At 44.0% G+C, this 16,824-nt stretch overlaps 2 protein-coding genes across 2 annotated transcripts in view; one reads left to right on the top strand and one right to left on the bottom strand.

Moving 5' to 3' along the window:
• The window catches only part of TPD52L1 (TPD52 like 1), a 43,848-nt gene extending 42,260 nt beyond the window's left edge, over positions 1-1,588 (top strand). Inside the window, exon 6 of the mRNA XM_086632099.1 lies at positions 1,457-1,588. Coding sequence (XP_086488225.1) covers positions 1,457-1,588 — 132 coding nt within the window. The remainder of the gene's footprint in view (positions 1-1,456) is intronic.
• Positions 1,589-6,924: 5,336 nt separating this feature from the next.
• Positions 6,925-16,276, bottom strand: HDDC2 (HD domain containing 2). The gene is made up of 6 exons (XM_086632098.1): positions 16,217-16,276; positions 15,475-15,596; positions 14,439-14,541; positions 12,034-12,102; positions 8,246-8,384; positions 6,925-7,026 (listed from the first exon to the last, which is right to left on the bottom strand). Exons 1-6 carry the CDS (start codon positions 16,274-16,276, stop codon positions 6,932-6,934), a joined length of 588 nt encoding a protein of 195 aa, XP_086488224.1. The 3' UTR covers positions 6,925-6,931.
• Positions 16,277-16,824: the final 548 nt, after the last annotated feature.

Raw genomic sequence — 16,824 nt, 5'->3', positions numbered from 1 at the left:
AAAAAGCGCAGGAATAGTCTACTTTCACAATCACTTTCATCAGTCTGAATCAATGTTCTTTTGAGAATTTTGCCATTAAAACTTAATAGTAGTTTTGCTAGACAGTGGCTGCCTTTTCAGGGCAAGTTTTGGGCCAACCAACATTTAACAATATATATATTTTGCATTGCTCTTTGCAAAAATCTGTGATGGACCGATACTTTCTCAGAGTCAGCACAGCCCACTAGACTGGATACAGATTTTTACCTCTTGAGATGGGAACTTTTAGTAACTCTGACTCAAACTGTTGGAGCGAATAGCAAGCCTACTACTACCTTCTTTTATTGAACTTTCAAGCTAGTCAAGCTCCTGTGCTTGCTGATGAAACAAAGGATTACATAGGATTAACCCTTTGGAAACTTAGGACACAAAGTTCATTTAATTAAAATAATCTTCCTAAGCATTCAGTAGCTGACAGGCTGGAAGAATGCCAGCTTGTCTTTAAGTCCTGCTGCAGTTCTAGGATGGTGCAAAAAGTTTTGCTCTATTTTCAGGCTTGGTAATGAACTTCGAGCAGGCATATCGGTGAGCCAAACCACAAATGAGTGTTCACTTACCAGGACAACCCAGTCAATGCAGCTTTGTCTCTTCATCACTTAGTCTCGATCATTTCTGAATCTTTAGATAAACCTCCGTCTTTGTTAGGAAAATTCTACTTCAGATATTTAGTCATAATGCTTTTTATTTTTAATACTTACATTTACAAATTCAGCAAACTGAAGCATTTTGAAAGTAGATTACTTGGGAGCACATTGTCATGTTTCATTAATGGAATTTGGTATCTCTTCCTCCCCGTTCCTCCCAGGAAAATGCTACTGGCAGTTTTATATATCAGTGTCTAGGTGGCTGCAAGTACCTAAAGGGAGTGTCCTGGTTTCAGTTAGGGGACAAGTTGCTGGTTTTGTTCTTTCCTTCTATATTTCTTCTACTGTCCAAAATCCCAGTACTGTTTATGTATTTTGAGAGCAGCTGTGTTACCATTGCTGGCAGATGGGCCACTTTACTCAGCAAATGAACCAGTTCATTTTAATATCCATCTCTTACTCAGCCTGTATAGAACTGGAAAACAGTGAAAGCAGTGTAAGCTGCTCATGTTAAAAAACAAATGCACTAAGTTTACTGGTAGGATTCAGGATCCTGCCTGGGGTCTACTTAGGGGCTGGTTCCTTTAAGCAGAAGATAAATGCCACTGGCAGATTTTATGATTGCAGCCTAGAAGTATAGAAATTGTGGGAGGAGAGCGGTTGCTTTATTTGACTGTTTCTATTGCTTTTGTTCTAAGAAAAACCCAGCCCCACGTGTTCTGTGCCTGCTTTGAACAGTTCCCAGCCCTCCACGGCCATGGGTGGAATGCAAACAGGACTTGCTACAGTGTGACCAGAGGAACATGCTGTTCTCTTTGTTTGCCTTGTTTCAGACCAAGGTTGGTGGGACAAGCCACACAGGGGGCAGTTTTGAAGAAGTTCTCAGCTCTACAGCCCACGCCAGTGCTCAGAGCTCTCTTGCTGGCACCCGACTCCCTGAGAGTGAAGAAGAGCTTCAGTGTTAGACCGCAGGTCCTCCTGAGCCTCACATGCCTCTCTTCAGAGACTTGCCCAGCCAGTCATTTTCAGACCTCCCTCTCAACTCGACTTGTGCAACGAGGTTTTGTCAGCTTTCGAAGATTGCCTCCCTGGCCTTGTGCTGGAGAAACATTTCCTCTCTCTATTTATATTTCAGATGGGCTGTTTTATCATGAGGTACGTTGTACAACACAAGCCACACGAGTCATTGATTTATAATGCTCTAAATTCTATGTTAAGTGACCAAAATAGTTTTCATTTTCACATAACTTCCTTCCAACAATCTCCCAATCTCTATTTCCTACTTCTTTTAGTTTACTGTTTTCTATCTGTCAGTTTCCAACTCCCCTTTCAGTGCCACATCAGACAGATGGACTTAGAGCTGTGCAAAGATTTCTACTGCCAGCAATAGTCCATATACCAGCTGTCTGCCAGCCCTACCAGGTGCCCTTTGCTCAGGAGTGTCTGACCATCATCTATTTCTTGATGGAATTAAATCCCTTATTGTCACAAAAAGTTTTTTCTCCTTCACTGGTACAGTCTGGTATTACCCTCCACCTATTAGTCAGCAGAGTTAAGCAGGACGGGAAGAGACACCCAGTTATTCACATAGAAATGGAACTGATCACAGCTGCTGAGTTAAGGTGATCATTGCTGCAGGAAAAGCTTCAGTTTAAAAATATGTTCCATTGCTTGCTCTCTGTGGTTTGATAAGACTTGATAGTATGAGTTAATTACAAAGGGGAGTGGAGCGGAGGGAACTTCTAATAATTTTGCCTCCACATAGAATCATAGAATAGAATCATAGAATGGTTAGGGTTGGAAGGGACCTCAAAGATCATCTAGTTCCAACTCCCCTGCCATGGGCAGGGAAAACCCTTCACTACACCAGGTTGCCCAAAGCCTCATCCATCCTGGCCTTGAATGCTTCCAGGGATGGGGCATCCACAGCTTCTCTGGGCAACCTGTTCCAGTGCCTCACCACCCTCTGAGTGAAAAATTTCTTCCTCATATCTAATGTAAATCTCCCCTCTTTCAGTTTAAAGCCATTGCCCCTTGTCCTATCACTACACGCCCTTGTAAAAAATCCCTCTCCAGCTTTCCTGTAGGCCCCCTTTAAGTACTGGAAGGCTGCTATGAGATCACCCCAGAGTGATCACCCTCAAAAATAAGGGAAGGTGTATTTATGAGCCTCAGTCACGATAACAGCCTTAAGTGAAAGAATACAGACCCAACAATTGGCTAAAGGTGTGCCACAGGTTAGAGCCCACCGCCTTCAGTCTGCAAATCAGAGCTGCTGGCGCAAACCCCCTTCTCCTACAATGCACAGGAGGAGCAGGTTCTTCACTTTTGGTGTCAAATTCTACATGCCAGGACACAATTCCACCAGCCGCATTGTATCTGCTTCAGCACCAAGAGCTAATCATCCCTCAGCTTTGCTTCAGCATGTTTTCTTGCATCCTTTTAACATTTTCTTCCTAAGAAAAGAGCAGCGTGCACTTGTGACACTCTTTTGCTGTCTCGTGAGCACGTGTCAGTCTGCATGTTGCATTATTCAGTTCACCAGACTGAGACGAGCACAACTTTATCAATAAAGTATAAACAAGATGGAAAACAGTCTGGCTTCTTTCAAAATGGATGCTTTTCTTGAGCATAAGCCAAAGCTTCAAATCAGCGTTAGTGAGTTTGACATTACAGATGGCTTAAAATCATGTGAGGAATCTTGGCTTTAAGTGATTTTTTTCCTGTGTGGCTTTTGTTATAGTTTTTACAAACTTGGAAGTCCTTTCATAGTGTTCTACTGGACTTAAGTTCTTTAGACATTTATATCAAATGCCTCTTTAGTGTGATTTTTAGCATGGAAGCAAATCTAATTAGTTTTTTTTAGTACAGTTTTCTTGAGACAGTTTGCTAGCTTATTTTATGTGGCTTTGTGCATAAATGTGGATTTATTTAACTAAAGAAGATATTAATGGTCAGCTTAGTTTGTGTAAATGAAGTTATTGATATTCTTATTAAAAATAAATTTCTCTCTTACTCTTTTTCACTTTGTGGTGTTTTTAATTTTGTGTATTTACCAGTATTACTGTGCATCTCTAGGCCTTGCTATGTCATAGAATCATAGAATAGAATCATAGAATGGTTAGGGTTGGAAGGGACCTTAATGATCATCTAGTTCCAAGGCCCCCTGCCATGGGCAGGGAAACCCTCCACTACACCAGGTTGCCCAAAGCCTCGTCCAACCTGGCCTTGAACACTGCCAGGGATGGGGCATCCACAACTTCTCTGGGCAACCTGTTCCACTGCCTCACCACTCTCTGAGTGAAAAATTTCTTTCTTATATCTAACCTAAATCTGCCCTCTTTCAGTTTAAATCCATTGCCCCTTGTCGTATCACTACACACCCTTGTAAAAAATCCCTCTCCAGCTTTCCTGTAGGCCCCCTTTAGGTACTGGAAAGCTGCTATAAGATCACCCCGGAGCCTTCTCTTCTCCAGGCTGAACAGCCCCAACTCTCTCAGCCTGTCTTCATAGCACAGGTGCTCCAGCCCTCTGATCATCTTCGTGGCCCTCCTCTGGACTCGTTCCAGTAGCTCCATGTCCTTCTTGTGCTGGGGACTCCAGAGCTGAACACAGTATTCCAGGTGGGGTCTCATGAGAGCTGAGTAGACGGGCAGAATCACTTCCCTCGACCTGCTGGCCACACTCCTTTTGATACAGCCCAAGATACGGTTGGCTTTCTGGGCTGCCAGCGCACATTGCCGGCTCATGTTGAACTTCTGCATGTCACTGCAGAGTATCGAGGTAAACTGCAAGAACATAATCTGTCATTACTAGTTTTTAAAAATCTGTCCAGTCCCTTCTGGACCTGAAATTCCCCATGGAAAGCTGTGGCCCAAGTTTTGAAGTTGTTGAGGTTCAAAGGAGAAAAATGATTGAACGAAGTTCAGTAGAAGTGGAACACAGGGCAGAAAATAGGTCTGAAACTATTGACCACGGCCAGCAGCCAAAGCAAGGTTAAAACATGGGGTCCAAGCACTATCACCTCCTACAGGACGCTGATTTAGACCTCATTTTATTTATATATGTATGTATATACACTTACACACATTAAAATGCTTCTCGGAAAGCAGTAAACTGCTTTGAACTACGTTTATTAAGAGCATAATTTAAAGAGCTTGTGTGAGTATGACTGTTAGTGGAGGCAGGATGCCCAGATAAGCTTCTCTTCCATATAAATCCTTACAAGTTATTGTCACTACAGCAGCTGCCACTATGTGTAGGCTCAATGCCGACACAGATCAGGAGAAAAACAGGAGGCGATTTCCTCTCACAGGTCGCACGCCCAGGGCATAGCACACTTTTCCTGCATGTGAACGGTGCACTTTGGTACTGCACTAGGAAGCCTGAAGCCCCACAGGCTATTTGCTAACCTTTCTATCAACCTGTCACCACAGCGTATGCTTTCTGATGGGGCTTTCTTCTCCAGTCTCTTTCCAACCAGCTCCTCTTTCTAGTAAAACACAGTGCCCAAAACTGACACACAACTGCACCTGCAGCGAGCAGATGGGGTTGTAATTTTCCATAAAGTACCTGCTAGAGTTCTTTAAACAAAACCAATCCCCACACAAAGCACACTCAAACCACGTCTGTTTCCCAGGATAACGTTTACCTTTCTTGCACTGCTGACTGGGGTTCAGCACTCCATCCCCTGGCTCCCCTGCAGAATGGTGTATGGCAAGCCAGTACAGCCTCCTGCTGCGTTGGAGGAACCGACTGTTCCTGCCGGGGTAGCACTTGTGCTGTATCTGTCAAACATCCTTTTAGGGCCGCTTTTCTTGCTTGTCAAGAACGTTCCCAGTTCTGCCTGCCAATGCACCTGTAGCTCTTTCATGGTTGGCCTTCAATGCAAACTAATGGAGCCTATGATTGGTACGCATCTCGGTGGGGTAAAAACTGAAGAAAGCTCATTGGGCCCCACAGGGCACAACGGCTGCCTTGCGCGGTTCCCTGAGCACAGCAGCATCCCACGTCTCACCTGGGCCAAAATGCTCCACAGCTTTTGTGCACCGTACCGGCCGCTAAGACAAGGGCTCCCGGCATCTCTGCACAGCACTCTGTGCCTCTGCCAAGGGCACCTGCCGCAAGACAGTGGGAGCTTCAGCCAGGCTCCCGAGATCCGCACAAAGCAGGCTTTTCCTGGAGTCACGGAGCTAAACCACCTGCCTTTAAAGGGGATGACAACTGGATTTAGTTTTATGCTGCCTCATTTGACATGAGGCTGAAGACAGAGAAGCTAGCTCCAGGTCTCTACCATCTGATTTTTCCAGGTGCAAACTTTCCGTATCCGGTAATTGTGACATCGCCCTATCTCCAGCGGCACACATAACGCTACAGGTGATCGTGCAGACACTGGCCTCGTCATGGCGTTTACCACCACTGAAGCTTTACTTCCCCATATTATACTTCACATCAGCATTAATACTTCTGCCAAAAACTGTCACTTACAGTGGAATCAGTACCAGCGTGTAACAGTGTGAACAAGGGACGGCAGCTTCACATGGGCTTTTGCACTGGACTGCACGAGCCCAAGGCCCCTCCCAACCTCAGCTATTCTGTGATTACCCGTTACCTGTGCAGAGCCTGTAAAATTGCCAGTCTGGGGCGAGAGGGTGTCAGGAATACTGGCCTTACGGAAACACCAGCACTGTTCCCTGATACAACACGTGAACAGTGGAGAAATTGTATGAAACAGTAAACGTATTGAGCAAATGTAATTAATGAGATAACCAGTTCTATCCATCATCACTTCTTAAGGCTTATGCACTCTAAAGAAATCTCATCTCTAAGTCTGGCTCTGCCAAGAGCTTCTCGAGAAACGTGCTCATTGGTCTCACTTCTGGGCACAGTAAAAAGATACTAACCCACTTGATACAGAAGTACTTAAATCCAAACATACTCAGAAGTCACAAAACAAGACTACCTGGGCCAGTCAGTGCATTACATGAAAGATTAGACTGCAATCAGCTAAGTTCTAAACTTACCTGAATTTCCCTAGGGGAGAATCTATTTGTAACTGAGAGTGCATCAATCAGAGGCTGATTAAAAAAAAAACCACAAAACATTCTAAACATTTGGTCCTTGACACAACCTCTGATCTGGAAGGGCACTCACTATTCTACCTGCTTCTATCTAAGTGGTCCTGAGATTCTGAGCAGTGAATGCACAGGAAAAAATCTGCTGGCAGAATTAGTGACGTTACAGGAGGAAAAATAAAGCACAGAATGTAAACCAAAATATTTATTATAGCTACAGAGTTTAGGAACACCTCAGGAATGTGGATTAGATGCAGCAGCTATTTTTTCATTTCTTTCTGTGTTAATCAGAGATACAAGCTGGAGCATTTCTGGGTGAACAAACTTCCCTGCAAAACAAAAGAAAGGGAAAGTTAATTAAAAAATACTCTAATTTCCCTATGTGTGAAAGGTTGGCTGTGAAAGGTTAACAGTGACAACTTTAGGCTCAAAATAAACGCCAAATTATTCTTTTAAGCAATAAAGTACTCCCATTTTACTCCACCTATGGAATAACTGTAAGAGTAGTTACAGCTATTTTTCCCCCAAACTTATAGAATTATTTCATGCTCTATTAAGACTTAAGAGGTGAAAAAAGGATGCACCCGGACTGGGACAATGCCATGCTGTGTATCCTACTGCAGGAAACCACCCCAATTACAGATGCACGTAGAGTATAAGCTGTAGGCTTTACTGAGACACCAGCTTAGTTGAAGTTACTGAGTTCTAGTGGGAGGGCAAAGATGTCAATTAGAATATTAAGTATTCCAGCTATGCTGATGTTGTCCTTTTTTCCCTTCTTCCCTAATCAAATTACTGCAATTTTCAGAGAGCTGCTTATTTCCCTGAGGAGTCACCCAAGTATAAACGGGACTTGTCGGAGGCTGTGTCTGGCGATCGCTGATCTCCTCTCCCCAAGTTTGTCTGTCCCTAGTGTTTCCCAGGATAGGATGACTTGAAGTCGCAGTGCTCTTCTGGTGTTCAACTCCCTTGCTAAAATAATTTTTTATATATGTATTATTTTACCTATTCTTCCTTTCCACTATCGGTTTATTTTGGAAGGAGGAAAAGCAATGGACAGAGTAAAAAGTAATACAATTGCACCTAAAAGATTTCACTGATCTGGTTCTGACACGTACCTTGGGCAGGTCACACAAGAGCACAAGGTCACACAGGAATAACAAATTTTACTTCAGTGGTTCATGAAACACTAACACAGTAGAAAGAAGCTGCTGACAGAGCATCAGTGAAGACTGAAGCCTTCTTTATAGCCCCTCTGATGGTACTGGGAGATCCTTAAACACATGTAAGTGTAATGAAAGCTGGGCCTCTCTCTAGGTAAAAAGTGATGTAAAAGGAACTTGGCATAAATGAACTTCAGGTTCAATACATACAGATAGATGTAAGGTATTTTCACACTGCAGTTAAATTTCCCAAAAAATATTTAGAGTGCTTAAGCCATGAGTAAAATAACTAGTTGTCACTTGCTCTGAATGTCTGTCAGACAAAAAGGCAATTTATATATTTAATTTCATTTAGGAAAGAAAAAAAAGAGCCCAAATGTCCTACCAGCAGTGGAATCGTAAAAATCCTGCAGTCTGCCAGGGGTGTTCTCCAACTCTTCATACTCAAATGCTTGCAGTATCATCTCACACTGATCCAACTGCTTTACAAACTTGGCTTCTGCAGTACACTGGTTTTCATATTCCTGAACAGATTTGCAGTTATAAGAAAAAAGTTTTGTTGTTCTGAAACAGAGTATTAGAAGCTTTTTATACATCTGGAATTTTCTTCATTAGTACAAGCCACTCCATAAATATTCACGACAGTTACACCTTTCCCTCTTTTTTTAAGACAGCTATTCAGCAAAACACTTGAAATAAGTACGTGCTAAATTTCTATTAAATGTAATAGGACTTCAGAATACAATTATTTTGCATATTCTAACTTAAAAGCATACCAAGTGTTTTGGCTGAGTCAGGGATGATACGGAGACAACCCTACACGATATACAAGTTAAATAATAGGTTCCACTATATAAAGATCTTTTCAGGCCTGGCTAAGGCTATAAATTACCACAGTGTGTGCCTATGCATTAGCACCACCTACTTTTAAGACCTTTTTGGCACTTTTCTTCACCACTTATTGTTTTTATAAGGAGCTGTTCTTTACATTTCTCCTGTCACTCCTTCTCAATCTCTTTGGTCTCATCTGTCTGAGCTGCTTATGTCTTTATGTCTTTCCTAGGAGACAGGGAGGGGAGTCATTAAGGGGTTTCCTCCCCTTCGGACTTTAAGTCCTTTAATGTCTTGGCTATCTTTTCCCTCTCTCTAGTCATCATTAATATGTATTTGTGAGCCATTCACATTTCTAGTCAACTTAAACAATTTTGCTGTCATTTGCTTCCTGTGATGGTTGCAGATGGGTCTGACATTTCATTTTTTCTTTTCCAACTCTACTGCATTGTATTGGATGTCTCTTCAGCTGGACTTCTCCTGACTTGCAAAACCAACTGCAGAAAAAGCCTTCTTTCTGCGCAGGTCGCCATCACCTTGATACCCTGGGCAGGTCTGACCCCATTCATCATCACCACCACCAACACTCAGACACGAGGGGTAAGTCCACACTGGGCCCATCTGTGCTTTCCGATCCACACAACCCATGACGCACAGCAGTGCTGCAGATGAGCGCAACAAAAGCACAGGAAGAGTTTTTCCTGCTGACCAAAGAACATGGCATCTCCTTCTGCATCTTAAGAAGACAACAGTGGGTGTGGGTGTCATTCACAGTGGCATGATGCTGGGTTGCAATTCTAGCACAGTGATGCTCAGGTAAGTGTCACAGTCGTTTCTTTGTCCTACATACTATTAGGAGCCTGTTTGCTCTTATGCTTATTGCTTTATCTTTGAAAGTCAGAGATCCACATTTTGATAGCTGTGATTAATTCACATACTACTGTATTTGGATTTGAATGATGCTTTGAATTTTTGATTACATTTTCATCATTATTTTAGTAATCCATTTAATTTCAACATTTTTACCTTCCTTTCCTTCTTGCAATCTGAGCTTTGCCTTATCTTTAAATTGTTTAAATACTACTACTTATTTTCTTAAATCTATTTATTCCTACTCTTATTTTTTGGCCCCCAAAGAGAACAAACTCTTGGCAGCGTTACAAAGGAGAACTTCAGGAGAGGGAGAACTATGGCATTTGCTTGCAAAGGTCTGTCCCACCTCCAGCAATTAATTGAGAGTATCAATCTGTTACCAACCTCTTTGTGCCATACAACCCACCAGATCTTATTCATACTTCAGCTCACGTTAACCTCAAGAAACATCAGCTATTACATGTGCAACTGCGCACGGTGCTGAAATAAACACTTGGTGTTTCCTCCCCGCAGGTGTTTAAGAGCGCGAAATAACGGTGTACTCTGGAAAAACAGTAACTGGTCTCTCAGAAACACCACAGTCTGGCTTTTAAAGATTACTCCTGTGCTTTTGCTCTTGAAAATAAAAAAGCACAACAGAGCTGAAGTGCGCTGACTCATTTACTTTAATGTTTTTTCAAACATATTCTGGATTAAGTTATAAAGCGAAAACATATCGGAGGCATGTTTCTGCTGCCTTTCTCCCCTACACTACAGTTGCAGAGTGCCCACCAATACAGCCCAAAGCGATGGTCCTTGTAAGGCTGAAAGGGCAAGAGGGGCAGAGATGAGGGCACAGCAGCGCAGGAAGGACTTGCTAAGAGCATCAACAGATCTGTCCCAGCTACTGTTCAGCTCTGGGCCGTAACTTCCTTCACCCTCAAAAAGAAATCAGAGGAAAATGCCTCTGGCTAGCTGAGAGCAGAGTATCATACCAAGTGATCAGGCTTCTTATTTTCTGCCTTTTTTTCTTCTTTTTAAGAAACACCTTGTTGTTCCACTTAAAATAAGACTAGAGGGACTACACGTGAATATTAGATTTTCAGGTTACACTCGCTGCTCTGTGGGTTATGCTCACATTGCTGCATTGGCAAGTCAATGCCAGTAAGTTATCCTGAAGGTAGAAACAAATGATCAAAAGTGTGCATATGTTAAATTATGGTTAATGAGAAAGAAAAAGCTAACGTGCTGAAGAACTAACTACATACTGAACCAGCTCTTATACAATCATAAGAGAAGACTGAGGTAAAGAAAAAATATATGCAAAAAAAAAAAGTCCAACAGGACTAATCTTCTCTCTCAAAACCTGCTTTTCCTCAATTATAACAGCCTCCTGAGGGAGAAGGAACCAGTGCTCACTAAACAAATGCACACACATTATTTCCCAGATCTGATCATGCTAGTTTACCCCCTTTACCTTGAATTATAGCACTGAAAACCCATTCCCAGTGCCAGTTTCACCACACAACTACAGCAAGAAAAATATCCCAAACAAAAGGGTGCTGTGACAAAAGGCAGAAATCAGCTGCAAATATCTGGAATTTAAATACAGTCCGAGTGGAAAAGTAAGAATATCAGTGTAAAATACAGTGTCAGGTCACAGAGTCCAAGAAACAAATAATGCTTTGTTTGCAACAACATGCGAACAAGAGATTGTGCATGCGCTTGTCCTCGTGCGGCTGCACACCAGGAAAATATAAAGCACAGTAATTATAAATTTGAATTGTTTGGCAATAATCTAATCATCCCTAGATCTTGTGAATTAACAGCACAAGTTCATATCAGAAGGTTAAATCACCTTCAGATACAGAAGATACTTTCCAATACAAACATGTAAGGTACCCAAGACCCTCCAGCAGTCTGTGCTGTTTGTAGAAAAGCACTGTTCTGTATCAATAGATCACATTTAAGTTTAAATCAGAAGTTACTACTAAATATTTTAGCCTAATGGGCTATATAATAAAGAAATGAAAGCCCATAATTATTACTTGCATAAAAAGTAGAAAATACTCCATCAAACTACATCATCAGCTCCCATTATTTTTTTCGGTGTTAAAAGATCATGAGCTGCAAATGGCCAGATGTGAACAAAAGAGATAATGCAGTAAAAAAAGCAGTTTCACATCCAAGAGGGCTGGATGCAGAGGACAAATTCTTCCTTCAGTTGCACAAACCAAGCCCTGGACAGGTCCGTCTAGAACTCTGAGAAGCCAAAAGGCAGAAGCTGGTTATTTTACCAAAGTTTGAGGTTTCTTTTTGAAAAGGATTCCAAAATGACCTCGACTCATTCCGTTAAGCTTTAAGTCCCAAGGAAATTAATCTAACTTGCTTGAGGTCAAAATAAGACATGATACAGTTTCATAGATAAACAGGAAGAAGACAGTGGGTCACCCTGAATTTTAGCAAAAGATTAAAAGAATGCAAGCTTACTTCCCAGAGTTCATAGATTTCTTTTCTGAGATCCTCTGATAGAAGCTGGGTCAGTTGTTGCATAGCTGCCTGAAAAAAATGAAGCCAATTTAATTTACCCTTTTTTTGAGCAAGCACATTTTTATCATATTTTTTTGAAGAATTAACTACTTGTTACCAAGTTTGTAGAAAGATATGCTACACAGCATGTTATTCTAAAGAGCATGTGTACATAAATCTGCCAGAGAAACAGTAGGACTGCTCAGTGGAGGATCTTTCCTGGGAGCTCCTTAAGTGAATTGTCAGAAAACAAAAGCAAAACAACCTGAAAGAGCATCCAGTATCTTCAAGAGTCCATAAAGAAGCCCAGAGAAAACTAGCAAGTCAAATTCCAGGGAACTGCTGTCAATTACCAGCTCTGCCTTCCAGATTTAACTAGTGGAGGCAACATTTGAACTTAATAGGTTATAGGTGCAGCTCATAAAAGCAGCCTCAAAATACTAACTCCTAGTGTTGACAAGCAACTGCCCCCTCCCAAACACTCAACTAGCACATTTCCACCAACAGGGCTGAGAACAGCCACTGACTGTCAGGCAGGCAACACAACACAAGCCTTTAGAAATCTCCAATTTTGAAAAACAGACAAAAACAATCTGTTTAATACTCTGCAACAATAAAACACAACGCTCCCAGACTAAGATACCATTTGCTCAACAACAAGAAAATCTTGGTACAAGGTTTAGCACAGTATCAAACTGATGCTATTACCAGCAAGCAGAAATTGTTCTGCATGCTCTTTGCACTCTCCCAGCAGATCAGTCTCATTTCTGTGCTCTATCTACTGTTTTCCTAGTAACACTAAGGGCTGCCTTTGAAGCAATCGACATCACGGGCAAGACAAAAGTTTTGTGCCGCAATTATTTGTCCATACAGGGTATGGTTTCACAATATGGCTCAATTGAATCAGCTGCTCCTCACCACCAAAGCATCAAGGTCTCATTCCTTCCCACCTCCTTCCAGCTCTGGAGCTCATCAGATTTCAAGGCTAGCAGGCCAAAATTACTTACCTGGCAAAAAAAAACAACCCACAAACAATACCAAAGAAAAACCCAACCTTTTTTTTTTTAAAAAAAAAAAAAAAAGTCAATTTTCTGCTGTCTTAGCTTTGGTGAGACTAGCTGATTAAACTTACTAAAACTTCAGAACCAGCTCAACATCAGCAAAGGGGAAAAAAAAAGGAGAACTCTGCAGCAGAAGCGGCATATTGATAATTCAGCTCAAGCCACCTCATGAAAACGTTTAAAAACCCCTGGTGTATTTTTAAAACAAAGTATTTCAGAGCCAGCCTAAATGTTTAATGCTTGACCCTTCTTCCCACTAAGTCAACAGCAAAGCCCTCACCAAGTAAAACAGAAGGAGCTGCAAACACTTAAGAAAACTTCTTAAACATACTTGGGCATCAAAATATCTTTTTCATTGCCTAAATACAAATGAGAATTCACTCTAGGCAAAGTTGAAACCTGATCCTCGGTGACAAAACAACTTTTGGAGGCTTCCAGGAAAGAAGGTTTTTTTTCTGTTTGTTTAGTGTAAGAACGCACTAGGAAGCACACTGAAAAAAAAAAATACCAAAATTGCAGTCAGTAAAGATAGTACTTCAAGAACACTGAATACCCCTTTGACCTTTAATTTCCACTTTCTTAGCAAAGTGCTTGCTCCTAGAGCTAGTCATAGGCCCCCCAGCCCCAAGTTTTAAACAGATAAACATAAAAGCGGGTGGGGTGGAAATAATCACGCAACGTTTTTTGCACTTTTTGAAGAGCTAATTGTAGCCTCTAAAGAGTTTCTGCGGCATCACGTTGCCCTCTAGCTGTGGCTGGAGGAGTGGTTTACATTTTCTTCAAATAATGCAACAAACCAGCAATGACAAACCAACAGTTTGGATACATACATGGCCAAAAATAAAATAACTCTAGGCACACTGCACTCAGACTCGTGACCTGTGCACCTGTGTCGGGAGTCCTGTGCAAACGGTTTAACTAAAGCCTCTGTCAAAACCACACAATCTGGCACCACACAAACGATCCGCACGAACTGTCATCCACCCTAAGTGCACCCACTCCCTGCTCCCCACCTCTTGGTGAGGCTGGTCAACACGACTCACCCAGGCTACCAAAAATCCAGCTAGTTCAGGAATAAACGGCCAACATGAAGATTACTTCCTAGGTTCTCCTTCCTAACTTTGTACTTGGTGATGTTGCATGTACAAAAATCATGAGTTGAAAACTTCAGTTGTTCATGGCATACTTGTCCAATGCCAATGACAGTATTATGTCGCTTAGAGGGTCTCTTCACTATCACCAGAACACTAGAAACATGCAGTGCAGAACACTTTGTAGATATGGCTTCACATCCTATGTCCATACCTCTTCTCTCCTGTGTTTCTCCTCTTTTGAGATGTTATCTGCAGGAGCAATATCTCCAACAATGCATTCAGCCATATCGTGAACCAAAGCTAACCGTATGCATCTGACAAGAAGCAAAGACAGAATAATTAGTTTTCCATCATTTAAAATTATATCTTGTTATTGAGAAAGCTAAGAGACTGTAATTTATCCTCTGTATATATTTTGCAGGGTGTGGCTGTTTTCTAATTTTACAAAACATTTCTCACTTCTTTGCTAAGGGAAGTAGTCTCCACCTCAATATGATTTTAGTTCTTGATTCCTAACTACTCCTGCTTGTAAATGTAGATTCAAGAATAAATCCAGTTTGTACAAGAGCATAGCACTCAAAAATAACGTACTTGGCTTTTTGAGCCACTGTGATACATTATACACTTTGCATTAATGCTGCAACAGGCAGAAGGTAATCTGACTGGAGCTATCCCAAACTGAGTATATAATCTAACACTCACAGCTCTGTAGCTGTGTCAGTCTCCAGCAGAATACTCGAAAAAGCCTTCATTATTTTCATCAGCTCCTGAAGGGACAAAGTAAGCATGATGCCATACTAGACTGGACAACTCATTCAAGGCTAATGATGCTTACTCTCCTACGCTATGTGACTTCTAAGGCTCCTTACTGCTGCTGAGTGCTAAGTAAGTCTGTGGGAATCCACGCGGTGTATGGCTTTGCCTTTGCTGTTTGTTGCTTCAAACTGTGTTTTGAGTGTATTCAGCTCGCTTACTGATGGCTTGAAAGAAGGCCAGCTCAGAGCCTCTGCATTAATGACTTGACCCAGCACCTGGAATTTAGCAATAAAATTCTTTAGCTCCTTTCAGCTCTCCTGGTAAACAGCATTCTGTCCAAAAGATGGAGGGCAGAGAAGAAGAGAAAGGATTTCAAACTCCTTCAGTGTGTTTTAAAAGCTCTTTCTCAGGACAACAGCTATTTTAAGCGCTTTGGTTGCAGCTCTCCCATGACATGAGCAGATGGTCATGATAACCAGAGGCAGCCTTACCTGTCCTTGTTAAGGCTCTTGTCTTCGGTCACCAAGGCCATCATCGCCATCCTGTACATGTGATCGGACACACTCTCTGGCTTCGCCACGTTCCTGTACACCCATCCCGTCCGAGGCACTCTCTGTGCGAGCGGAGCGTCACAGAAAGGCAAGGGTTAAAACCTCAGGTTGTGAAAGGCCTCACTTGGGAGACGCCGGCAGAAACTGTGTCCCACCGTGACCGCCGTGCTTCAGCGAGCTTTGATGCCCCCGGGAAGCGCCTTCCCGAAGGACCGGGCTCCCAGGGGCTGCGGGGGCGGAAGGCCTCGGCATTGCCGGCCAGAGGCACGGAACACGCGCTGCCCCAAGAGGCACCAGGCGCCCTCCCCGGCCTCACGCTGCTCCCGGCGAAGCGCCGGGCCGCCCCCGCCCTCCGCCGGCCGGCGCCCGCCTTTCCCCGCGGCACCCCCGCGCCGCGGCCGGCTGTCGCCGCTTCGCCAGCGCCACGGCGGGCCGGCCATCACAGCCCGCAGGCCCCGGCTCTGCGCTGCCCGTCCGCGGCGGCCGAGCCGGGAGCCACCAACCGCGCCGCCGCCTCCACCCCGGCGGCTGCTGGGGAAACGCGCCCGAGGGCCCGGCCCGCCCGGCGGGAAGGCCGCGGGCAGCCACGCCGCCAGCCGCGGCGGCCGCGGGCCCACAGCAGGCGCGCTGCCCCGCCGAGGCGGGCCCTGCCCCGCCCCGCTCCCGCGGCCCCCGCGCTCACCTTCAGCTGCCCCAGCAGCCGCAGGAAGGGCAGCAGGCCGCCGCTCGCCCCCGCCGCCATCCGCCGCTCGGCAGCCGCCGCCCGCTCCTCCTCCTCCTCCTGCCGGCCCGTGCGGCTGCTCGGGGCGGCGCCGGGGAACGGAGCGGAGCGGCTGGCCGGGCGCCCTCCCCGCCCCGGCAGCCAGGGCCCCGTTGGCGCAGGCGGGAAGGGGGATATGCGGGGTACGGGTGCCAGGTGCGTGGCGGAACCGTGTTCCCAGCGCTCCGGCTCCGCAGGGGTTAATTAACCACAAACGGCGCTTTAATAATAACGACTCGGATCGCGATTGCAGGGAGAAAAAGCAGCAAGAGAAGGCGGGCTGGGCTGCGGTGGGAAGGGCAAAAGCAAAGCAGAGAGCCAACCCATTTCTTCCCAGCTGGTGTCAATGGAAGAGCTTGTTCAGCCTTAGGGTCAGGGCTGAGCGTTTCTCCTTGTTTGCGTTTCTCCTTGAACATGTTAAGGCTTCCATCAGCCCAGTCCTAAAGCTTCTCAAAATCTCTCAGAACTGAAGCTCTACCGTTTAATGTATCAGTTCTCCCCCTAACTTGGCGTTATCTTAAAATATGCTG

This window comes from Tauraco erythrolophus, chromosome 2 (assembly GCF_009769465.1).
Source record: "Tauraco erythrolophus isolate bTauEry1 chromosome 2, bTauEry1.pri, whole genome shotgun sequence".
Classification (NCBI taxonomy): domain Eukaryota; kingdom Metazoa; phylum Chordata; class Aves; order Musophagiformes; family Musophagidae; genus Tauraco; species Tauraco erythrolophus.
The sequence above is the reverse complement of the archived record's forward strand: the minus strand, read 5'-3'. Positions and strand labels throughout refer to the sequence as shown.